A 12,218-nucleotide genomic window follows, 5' to 3' on the forward strand; every position below is an offset into this window, starting at 1 on the left:
GGGGTGATATCGATTCAGAGAGAAAACCTGCAGAGGGAGGAACAAGTGCTGACTCTGGAGAAGTTAATAAGAAGTTATTTATCCAGCTGCAGGCCACTATCTCACTATGTGTGCTCTAGTCGGCTGAATCATATAACAAATGCATGTAAATACACATTTTAATGAGGAAACTTTAAACTCTCCTTACCCTCTCCTCCTGTTACTATGTGGGATCACTGTTTTCTTCGTCTGACTGTTATGTATGAGCTTTGACCCCTCTGCATGGGTCAGCTCTCAGAAGTACAGCCCTGTTTTGTCTGAACTTTTGACCTTTTGACCTTCAGTCTGGGGTCATGGCCATCAGAAGCAGCAGCAGAGGAACACCAGTGTGGTGACAAGCTGCTTCAAAGACGCACAGCCTTCCAGGTTGTTGAGCTGTTTCTTTTTAATTCATTAGGCTCTCCCAAAGGGACATCTGGGAACCTGAAGGGCTCCTCATGGGGTCAGAAAGGTCCATATCAAAATAAGGAATAATATATAATCACTGTTAGTTTGTTAATGAGGAGGCAGCCAGTCAGAGACCATACTGACACTCTGTAAATATCTCATGTTATCATGCTACTGTCTCTGCTGCCCTCTGGTGGCTCTAAAGGAATCATTATCGAACAGTGATGGTTCTTTCATTAAAAATACAATGGACATTACTATCCCCAAAACACAACATTTATGATGTCATGAATGGTATTTGAAAAGTTGTTTAGTTGAGAAGAAATTCAGAGGAAAAACCTGAACGTGGATAGAAAGAATTTAAAGAGAAGTGAAGGTTGTAGCGGATCTGTTTTGTTAATTCAAATTCACAAAACATGTGCTGTATTGTTCCTGTGTTTCGTGGAGCAATATTACCAATGCATCTATACTGTGAAATGATTTTAATAAGGGAAAATACATCTATGTATGTTCTTCTGCAGGTCTCTGTCTTCTATCCTTTTCCTTGGATTGCTGTTGCACTTTCTGTGTCTAGAGACCACTATAGAAGCAGCAGCAGATAAAGAGCAGAGCTGCTGTTGAGTGCTACAAAGACAGCCTTCAAAGTTGTAAAGACATTTCTTTTATAATCCATCAGTGTCCCACAGAGATTAATCCATAAAATAAGATATGATAAGATAAGATAATCATTTATTAGTCCCACAGCAGGGACATTTGCAGTATCACAGCGGCAAAGGTAACAACAAGAGGCACAGTAAAAAACAACAACATAAAATATAATAGTAGACCGACTGAATGGTTGAGTTCACATTATTACACATATGAAATATGAAATGTTGATATTGCACAGTGGTAAACATTGATATTGCACATGAATCAATAGTTAGTTTGTTGTATGTGCAATCTACTGGGAGCAGTGTTGGTTGTACAGTCTGACAGCAGCAGGAAGGACCTGCAGGAAAAAATAATAATAATCATGATAAAAAATATCATTATTATTGTTATTATTACTATTATTATTATTATTATTATTATTATTATTATTATTATTATTAACAAAAACAATTCCGAAGTATCTTAACTGCATGGGGCAGCCACTAAGATTAGTATTATTTTGTATTATTATTATTATTATTATTATAATAATAATAATAATAATAATACAAACTAAATAAATAAATAAATGAAGTTAAATTATTTCGGAAATGTTTTTTTTACATATAAAATTGACGTTAAATTGTCTTTGTGTACTTTAGCATTTATATAGTTAGACATTTATCCATAATGTATAGTATAGTATTGTAGAACAGTATGACGCTTTTATTCTGAAATACTCCTACCGGACGTGTCACTTTCTATTTTGTTAAGTGAAACACGAACTGCTCGGTGATAAAGTTCTGGTGGACAGACTGCACAGCGTTACTACCTTTTATAATAATAGTAAGTACAACACTTCATTATCAGTGCACGCTCATGAGTTTAATTCGTCTTTCAAACGTATTTTGTTGCAGGAAGCTAATATAGTAACTTGTTTACGGACCTGGGTAGAATAAATGAACATTACAGCATCGAAAAATAATTAAAAACCTTTTACTGTCAACCAAAACCGAACAAACGCTAATGGGTTTCTATCAGTGTGTTTTAGCTGCTGCTGGGTGATTGTACTGTTACTGTGAAGTGTTTAGTTTATTGTCATTATCCCTTTTCCATCCATTTATAGACCGACGAGGACAAAATAAGGGAAACACCACATGAAAAAACAACTTCCGCTCTGCAGCATCACATCACATCACATCACATCACATCACAGCTACAGAGAGGCAGCTGTTGGGTTATTATCTGGACTGACAGCTGTGATTTGTCTGCCAGCTTCAGAGGAGACACATCCACTTCCAGTATGAGTGAGATAACAGACTTTGACAGAGGCCAGATTGTCGGTGCACAACTTGCAGGTCTGTCAGCCAGCAAAACTGCCCAGTTGTGTGACGTATCGAGTCGAACTGTCCTCAAAGTCATGAGTGTCTATAACACACATGGACAGACTTCATCAGCAAAGAAGAACAGTGGGCACAAGCCAGACAGGAGAAGGAAAAGACTGACAAAAGCTGCTGCTAATGAAGAAGCTGCCGGTGGGAAACCAGTATCTGACCCTCAGGTTGACACGCAAAACCCTGATGAGGAGACCAAGAGACCTGAATCCCAGACCAAAGACAAGGACTCATTTTAGTCTGATGTGCTGTGTTTCAGGCTTTCCAATGTATTAGCACTGGTTAATGTTTGCATAAAGCCACAACTCTAACCCACAATTTTGCTCACTTTTGTTTATTAAAGGACCTGTTTGTAACTTCTTACACGTATAAATCAATCCGGGTCGGTGTCCCATGCGCGCTCGCTTGTGGCTACGCTCTTCATACAAGACTCCAACACAAACTACACGGAAGCACCAAAACCGCAAAGTTAGTGAAGCCTGTATTGCAAAACAGTGTTGGCCGCAGTCGGAGGACGGGTGGGGGAGACTGTAGCTTTGGTCCAGGGCCGGAGTCTCTGCTCTACTCTGCTCCTCCGCCTGCTTGTCTTCACTCACACACCGCGCTCGTTCTCGCTATTTCGCTCCACCTCACATGCATACGCGCACACTATACACTGCAGAAGAGTTAGTAGCTCTGAGAATATCTAGTGAATGTACAGTGGACGTTTGTGTAGAAATAAATGCTGCAGCTCCTCCAGACCAACAGAGGTTTTCCGTGTCTTATGAAGTGACGGGGCTCCGCAGCGAGTGCGCTAGCAGCAAATGTACTACGGAGTATTAGGGCCACATTGAGGGGAAAAAAATCAGAGATTTCCAGAATACAGTCATAATATTACGAGAATAAAGACATAACTTTACGAGAAAAAAATCGTAATATTACGAGAATAAAGTCAGAACTTTACGAGAAAAAAAATCTTAATATTACAAGAATAAAGACATAACTTTACGAGAAAAAAATCGTAATATTACGAGAATAAAGTCAGAACTTTACGAGAAAAAAATCGTAATATTACGAGAATAAAGTCAGAACTTTACGAAGAAATAGTTGTAATATTACGAGAATAAAGTCAGAACTTTACGAGAAAAAAAATCGTAACATTACGAGAATAAAGTCAGAACTTTACGAGAAAAAAAGAAAATAACACGTGAAATTACTACTTTATAATATTATGACTTTATTCTCGAAATCTCAGATTTCCTCAATGTGGCCCTAATACTCCATCTTACCATAGACCTACAACAATGATACATAAAAATGAAAATGTAGACAAAAAAACAGTTATTCATTTCCATTTTTATAAATCCACAGGGAGCCACTGGAGAGCGGCTGAAGAGCGGCTGAAGAGCGGCTGAAGAGCCGCAGGTTGCAGACCCCTGCTTTAGGTGGTGTTAACCTTGGAGTGATGTGTACAGTAGTCGTGACGTCTTTTATTCTGAAAAGCTCTGATCGGAACTTCTAGTCCTCCTCTTTCCGGTGAAACATAAACATAAACAGCTCGGTGATGAAGACAGGCTGCTTGCGTTGGACAGTTTGAGTTGTAAGTAACGTTAAAACAGAGTAATCAGTGCACACGGACTGTGTGTTTTATTTGGCATTAAAATGTTAATATATTCTTGTAAACGTTGTTGAGGGAAGATAATCTAGTAGCATGCTAATGCTAACTGGCTAGCTTAAAGTACATCATCCTGTGACTGTCAACAAAAACAGATCAAATGCTAGTTAGCTTCTCTAATTGTGTTTAGCTGTTGCTGGATAATTGTACTGTACTGTAAAGTGTTTTTAGTTTATCTTGTCCAGCTCCTGCTAAGTGAAAGTCTCAGCTGATGTTAGCTCTGATGTTGGTTGTGTGAGTCCTGATTCATCTACCTCAGCATGCTGTTGTGTCAAACACATATAATGTTTTGAGATGTTAATCTCTGGTGTTTATTATTATCCTTTTTTTTCATCCATTTCTAGATACAGTGGTGGATGTTTCCCTACCCTGGATCTCTCCACTCCAGTGTAGAAAATAATGGAAACACCATATGACAGAAGACTTTGGAGCACCTAAGTCTTACAGGACCTGCTACCTGCCTGCCAGTTGGGATCATCTGTCCACTGTCAACACTTATTTTCAACGCAATATGAGTGACTTAACAGAGTTTGAAAGATGCCAAATAGTTGCTGCACGACTATCAGGTGCATCTGTCACAAAAACTGCACAGCTGTTTAATGTGGCGAGGGGAACAGTATCCAGAGTCATGACCGTGTACATCAAACATGGACGGACAGCATCAGCAAAGAAAAACAGCGGGCGCAGGTCAAAGCTCACCGAAAAGGACCGACAGACACTTCTCAGGATAGTCGACGAGCACCCGGAGTATACGGCCTCAAAAATAACCACAGAGTTGAACAGACACCTCTCACACGCCGTCTCAGTAAAAACTATACGCCGTGAGCTTCACAAAGCCGGTATTTTTCGGGGAGCAGCCAGTCGGAAACCAGAGACCGAGACTGAGACAGAGAAGCCAGATGGAAATAACAACACACCTGACACAGATTGTGGCACACAGAAACCTGGTGAAGAGAGCACAAGACCTGAAATGCAAACAAATGACAAAGATTATGGCACACAAACATCCGTGGGAGACAAAACAATATCTGAACCCCAGGCTAGTGCCGAAGAGTACAACACAGAAAAATCTGAAGAGAGAATACAACTCGAATCCCAAGTCGGTGAAGAAGAGTACAGCACACAAACGACTGGTGAAGAGAGCACAGGACCTGAACCTCAGACCAGTGAAAAGGAATAACCTGTTACATTTCAGCCTTTCCATATTGGTAGTGTTAAGGGAAAACCACAGAATGCCTTCATCCCTTAATGTTGCCAACTGTTGAATGTGACCATTAATCTGAAATGACATTTAATTTTCTAGATTTTATTATTTATTTTTTGCATGCATGCATGCATAATTGTGCAATATTCTGCCTTTTCCCAAGCTTTTTCAATTTTTCCTGAATTACATGTAAACATAATTTAAATGTAGACTGTTGAGAAATAGCCTTAATAGTTTAAAATATCCATAATGTGAATGTTTAACAACATATTAGGATATTGTTCAATGCTAAACACTCAATTCAATACAGATAATCCCCAAAAATCACAGTTTGTTCCTGCTTTGTAGACCAACGCTGTGCTGTGATGATATCTGCTGTTTTACACCATATTCTGATTGTTTGTGTTGTACTGTAAAGCATGGCCTTTTTGGGGTTATACAGTATGTATCACAAAAAAAACGTAACGATAAGGTGTGAAATCAAGCAGCAACTACAATCCTGCAAGAGTCTTAAAATATAGTTCCTCTACTGTCACCGTAAAAAAAAAAAAAAAGCGTACTTTTTGAAATATGAAGTTGTTGCAGATAAAGCACCTTTGTCTACTTTTATAAAATGTAGATGATATGAAATGTTGGACACATTCACAGGCACTACTTACTCTTTGCTGCAAATGTATTGAGTGATAATTGATACACCATAAAGTATTGAATCTGAATCATCACATCCCTCCCATGCTACCTCTTTGCTTCTGTATAGTAAATGTCATGTTTATAGCAGCTGCATGTGCATAGCTGTGGGATGGGACACAAAGCATCAGGCAACATATGTAATGTTTGTTCTACATATTAAAACATTACACTGAAAAAAAGCAAAAGTTGTCTGTGTGTTATATTGTTAAAGTATAAATATACTCTGCTCTGTTGTCTTAATGATGTTTCTAATATTTTATCCTCTCAGTACAACCCATTACAATTCAACAGTGATGGAAGTAAAAATTCAGATCCTTTACTTAAGTATAAAAGTACCAACACCAGTCCTGCATTCAAACCGTATGTAAGTAAAGATAGTTGTATGTAAGTATTATCGTCAAACTTTACTTTCGGTATCAAAAGTAAAAGTACTCATTGTGCAGAATAATTGTCCCGTTAGTGTTTTATGATTGTATGTGATGTTTTTGGATTAATATTACTGCTGCATTTATGTTTAGTATGTTGCATTTTACTGCTGTAGATGTTTAAGGTTGTGCTCGTTTTAACTACTTTATGTACTGTTAGGTAGTTTAATCTACAGCACAAAAAAAAACAGCCCTGCTTTCAGCTTTGTAACGATGCGTTTTCCAGCTGATCCATGAGGGGTTTTACATAGATTGTTTTGTTTAAGAAGTAGGAGAATTTTCTCAATCCATAAAGGGATACTCAACCCTTCAAGTTATCAGAAAAATTCAAATTCCAAATCCTCAAATTTGGAGATAGATGTATTTTTTTACTGGAAAGGAAGGGTATGAAAAAGTGTAATCTGAAATGTAACTAGGAACTATAGCTGTCAGATAAATGGAGTGGAGTAAAAAAAAAAGTACAATATTTGCCTCTGAAATGTAGTGGAGTAGAAACATAAAGTTGCATGAAAAGATAAGATAAAATATTCCTTTATTAGTCCCGCAGTGGGGAAATTTGCAGTGTACAGCAGCAAAGGGGATAGTGCAAAAAACAAGATGCATCAGCTAACACAGTAAACAAAAGCTAAACAAAGTGTAACAAAATATGAAACATTTAAATAGAAGGAAGTATAAAAATAGGAGCAGTATATACAGTATTGACAATAAACAGACTATTAACAAAATTGCAGGAGTGGAAAATGATATTGCACAGTGAGAATGAATGAAATTCCACCTGAAAATATCAAGTTATTGTCAGTTTTTGGTGTGTAAGTGGTTTACTGGGAGCAGTGCTGGTTGTGGTGTCTGACAATTCAATGAAATTGATAATGTTATGCAAAATTCAACGGCAAACTACTGCTTCCAAAAAGACCATGGACTGAATTAACACCTCTCTAAACCGTTTTTAAAAAATGACAATCATATTTTAATGGCATCTTATATTTAAAAAATTATGATAAAAATGTTGAATGTGTTTTTTTATGACACAAAAAGCACGGACATACATACGACAAATGTGCTGTATTTATTTTATTTTATTTTATTTTATTTTATTTTATTCACAACGGCTGCACATATATTTCAAATTATGATAAAAATATCAGTGAATGTGTTTTGATGACACAAAAAGCACTGACATACATACGACAAATATGCTGTATTTATTTAATTTTATTTTACGTTCTTTTATTTTATGTTATGTTATTTTATTTTGTTATGCTATTTTATTTTATGATATGTTATTTTATGTTAAGTTATTTTATTTTATTTTGTTATGTTATGTTATGTTGTGTTATGTTATGTTATGTTATGTTATGTTATGTTATTTTATGTTATTTTATGTTATGTTATTTTATTTTATTTTATGTTTTTCACAACGGCCACACATGCCAGTGGGTTGAGGAGGTCAGACCTGACAGAGTGGTGATATGCACGGATTCAAAAGCTGTTTTGGAAAGTATACATTCAACAAAAGCTGTAAGGCAAGCTCTAATCATTGAATTGTACTATAGCTTGCTAAGACTACACAGAGGGGGTATAGATGTATTATTCTGTTGGGTTCCAGCACACGAGGGGGTGAAAGGAAATGAGTTTGCAGATAAACTAGCAAAAAGTTCACTGCAAAAAGACATTACAGTACCAGTTTTACTTGGGAAAGGAGAAGGAAAAGCTGTGATTAAAAGGAAAGGAGTTGAGATATGGCAGAAAAGATGGGAGGAGGACCAGAAAGGAAGGAGATATTTCAAAATACAAAAGTCGGTCATAACAAAGACGTATAAAGAAAGGAACAGAAGGGAAGAAATCATCATAACAAGACTCAGACTGGATCACACAGGTCTTAATGGCACTTTGGCTTTAATGGGGAAAAGGAACAGTGACAAGTGTGGGGATTGTGGTGATAAAGAAAATGTGGAGCATATCCTAATTCAATGTAAAAAGTATGAGGCTGAAAGAAAAAGATCAGAGAGGAGGGACGGGATTGGGATCTGATGGGGATACTGGGAACAGAGGGTGAGGGGGTTGAAGGCACCAGGAAGGCATTATTAATGTTCTTAAGAGACACAGGATTGGTGGATAGAATTTAAGAGTAGGAGTAAAGAGCAAATGACATGATGTTACACACTCTTGTACAGTAGGTGGCGGTATGCACCTTAAAGTTGGTTGCGATCCGCCAGAAACCGAGAGAAGAAGAAGAAGAGGCCACACATGCACGTCAGAGAATGACGTCAGCCACGCCGGACCCGGAAGTGCCGCTTGTTGCTTGTCAACACAACTGTTCTTAAAGATGGTGTACGTGTCTAACGGTGAGTGGTTTCTGCTCTCTCCTCAACCGTCTTCTCATCTTCAGAGGAAACATGTAGCCTTCTTGTTAACACGGTTTTCTCTGTGGAACATTTCCAGTTAAAACAAAGCAGTTAAATGTGAAATGTGTGGATTTAGCAGAGCTTTAGGCTACATGCAGCTAACTAGCAGCTAACTAACAGCTAGCTCGTCAGCAGTTAGCTTAGCTTGGATCTGCGTAGCAGGAAGAGCTGCTGAATTCATCCAACGAGTTTTCTACCAGAGTGTGTCTACTTGTGTTTCTCCCATTGCTCCGCACATAATGCCAGTGTTAATTGCAGTAGATTGTTAGTTCTTTGAGTGTCATGTTAAGCTCTGATCAGCTGTTAGCCTGTGTGTACTAAACCATCAGCTAGTCATTAAAGGAGCAATGTGTACATACACTCTAGTAGTGATGGGAAGTCAGGGTCTTTTTACCGAGCCAGATCATTTGGCTCAGCTCACCAAGAAGAGCCGGCTCTTTCGGCTCCCAAACTCGGCTCTTCATTTTACCACTTCTGCCTTTTTATAATTCAGACACATTCAGCGCTGTTTTGACCTGTGATTAGTTTGTGTGCACTAGTGATGTTACGTGATGTGCTGAGGCTTCGGAGCATGTGTCGAGTAATCCAGGAAGTTTTCTGTGAAGTGCGTATCGAGGCTTGTATCTTTTAGACAAATGACGTCACTGAAGATGCCCGAAGCCGAAATACAGTTGAGAACTTATTATTCCTCAATAAAAACGAATAATGTCTCCCTCCCATCTTTCATTTTCCTTTAGTTACACAAGCACATTCACTGCCCTGTGCCCGGTTAAACCAATGCCACATATCTGGAATATATGTACCTGTTTTACACTATTTGACCGACAGGTGGTTTCGTGTGCATATGAAGCCCAGATGAAGCCTCGTGAAATGAACCCTTTTGCGAACCAATTTGCTGGAGAGCTTCAGTGCTTCATGAAGCTTCATCTCGCCATCACAAGTGTGCACATATATCACTTAAATTATTCAATACAATTATACTAAACCTTATAATTCCCAGAAATATCATAATTTTACATGCTGCTTCGTTTCCGACTGTCACTCATCTTGTCTGCTATTCGCGCACCGCACTCCTCTCTCTTTCTCTCCTCCTCTCCCTCCTGCTCTGTACCTGTAGACCGTCAGCGCGCCGCCCCTCCCTGCTTGATCGTATGATCCTTGTCTGTCATCACCTGATTGGTCGCACGGACGTCATTAACACAACATTCAGTCACAGCCAGTGCATGGAGTGCCCGTGGCGCGGAAAAGATTGTCCTATCATTCTGCCTTGAATTAATAAAAAAAAAAAAAACGGCTCTCGGACAGGAGCCGGCTCTTATCGTTCACTTAAAAGAGCCGACTCGTTCGCGACCGACACATCATTACACTCTAGGTCTTGAATGTGAATAACCTCACAAACTATTCTGTCTTCCACCACTTGATCCCTGCTGTCTCACTCCTCACTCACCTCTTTCCCTCTCTGTCTGTCTCTCTCAGGTCAGGTCCTGGACAGCAGGTCCCAGTCGCCATGGCGACTGTCTCTACTGGTCGATTTCTTCTGGGGAGCACTGGAGTTTTTCGGCCTCTTGTAAGTGATATATTGTTGCTGGTAAAACTAATAGAAATTCACTCACTCAACCCAACTGTTCAAACTGGCCTATTCTTTGTAGAGTCCATCAGTTCATCATGTGTCTCTGTCATGTCCAGTTGTTTTTATCTGTCTATGTTTTATTTTATCTTTGTAAGGTGTACTTGGGTGTCCTGAAAGGCGCCACCAAATAAAATGTATTATTATCATTATTATTATTATTATTATTATTTATTATTATTATTATTATTATTATTAATAATAATAATAATAATAAATTGGTGGAATAGTAAAACAAAACAAATTACAAGACTAGTGTCTACGCAGCTGCTGTACACAGCAGTGATTTGAGCCAAATGATAATGTCAGCATCCTCACAATGACAATGCTAACATGCTGATGTTTAGCAGGTATACTGTTTACCATGTTCACCATCTTAATTTAGGCCATTAGTATGCAAACAATTGCTAATAAGGTGGATACTGAGATGGATCTAAATGTGTTTTTGTCTCTGGCCCTGCCTGGCACGTAACACGGAATTTTGTCATAAACCAAAGAATTGAGTCAAAAAAAGTGATGTTTTTGTATCACCACATGACACATCTGTCCTCTCTGATCTTCTTTGTCCTCTACTAGTTTTAAGACAATACTTCACCCTGACATGACAAAGGATGGAAAAAGTGGTTCGTCACGCTTCTCTGATGGCAGAGGGTAGGTCCCTGGAGGGCACAGTCATTTCTCTACTGTTACACACACACTGGGGACATGCCCTACATGTCCCTCTGTCCTGGTGGTGGGAGTGTAGTCTGCAGTAGCATGTACTTATATACAGGAACTAGTTTAGAACTTTATTTGGAACACACTGGTGTATAATGTGCAACCATCTATTTTTTCTGTCTCTTTTTGTATCAACGTATGAAACCCACTGGTTGCTATAATCTTATTGTTCATAATCATAAGAAAATCCTGACCTGAGAGCTGCAGAGTTTAAATATTATCTTACACTGTTGCCCACTACAGCAGGTGTGAGGGAATTGCAGCCTAGTGAATTAAATATATTTCAGGAAGGGAGTGTGTTTCTCAGATTTGTTGCCCATCCCTTCCAGTCCAGGTTCAAATATCTGACATAGGCACAAAAATTAGAAAAACAATAATAAAGAATTTATTATGACCTTGTAAGACCTCCCGCCTCATTTCATTGGCCCCTCTTCTCTGCTGCTTGCATTTCAGTCCTCCAGGTGCCCCTGGTGGCAGAAGACGGATGGGAAGAATTAACCACGGTGCAGGTCCCAGCTCTCCACCAATGGGTGGAGGAGGATGAGGAAGGTGAGGAATTGTTTTTTTTTAATTAAACATTACTCATCGGATGAACCCCTTGTTGATATCTCGTATCTTCTCTTCCTAAAGCCTGTATCACAAAGTGAGATTCGGGGGTTTAATGTAACAAGTGACCTTAAAAAGTATAAGTTAAGCATGTAAACATTTCCATTTCTTCTCTCTAGGTAAACGCCTACACGTTCAGTGTAGGCGTGGGGCCTGGCACAGTGTCTAAAGAGCGATGTCGATGTCACAGTGCTGAAGCCCCTCTTCATCGGCTGCCGCTGCCACAAGCAGTTTCTTGACGCCTTTCTGGGAATTCCTATACGTAGGGGCCAGAATGGCCGATGCAGCAGCTATCCACATAATGTCCTCCCTTTGTCTTCTTTCTGCCCCAACACTTTCCTGTCACACCAGTTCCCTTCTCAGAATCATTAAGTTAGTTTGTCTTTGTTTTGTATCCTTCTGTCTGAATAAAATGTGTGTTTAAACATGTTACTACT

The 12,218-nt window shown here is 38.9% G+C and overlaps 1 protein-coding gene and 1 long non-coding RNA gene across 3 annotated transcripts; both read left to right on the forward strand.

The window, feature by feature from the left end:
* Positions 1-1,791: 1,791 nt before the first annotated feature.
* LOC141773074 (uncharacterized) lies at positions 1,792-6,180 on the forward strand. Its single transcript, XR_012595007.1, has 3 exons — positions 1,792-1,905; positions 2,186-4,032; positions 4,452-6,180. It is a non-coding gene; the product is annotated as an uncharacterized LOC141773074 (long non-coding RNA).
* A 2,436-nt stretch (positions 6,181-8,616) lies between these two features.
* selenok (selenoprotein K) lies at positions 8,617-12,213 on the forward strand. Of its 2 annotated transcripts, XM_074644743.1 has the most exons (5): positions 8,618-8,771; positions 10,308-10,398; positions 11,035-11,109; positions 11,629-11,724; positions 11,901-12,213. In XM_074644743.1, the coding sequence occupies exons 1-5, from the start codon at positions 8,753-8,755 to the stop codon at positions 11,902-11,904; spliced, it is 285 nt and encodes a 94-aa protein (XP_074500844.1). In that variant the 5' UTR covers positions 8,618-8,752; the 3' UTR covers positions 11,905-12,213. The 2 variants fall into 2 exon arrangements, with proteins under 2 accessions (XP_074500845.1, XP_074500844.1); XM_074644744.1 differs by lacking the exon at positions 11,901-12,213 and having other exon boundaries at positions 8,617-8,771; positions 11,629-11,728.
* Positions 12,214-12,218: the final 5 nt, after the last annotated feature.

Source organism: Sebastes fasciatus, chromosome 8 (assembly GCF_043250625.1).
Source record: "Sebastes fasciatus isolate fSebFas1 chromosome 8, fSebFas1.pri, whole genome shotgun sequence".
Lineage (NCBI taxonomy): Eukaryota > Metazoa > Chordata > Actinopteri > Perciformes > Sebastidae > Sebastes > Sebastes fasciatus.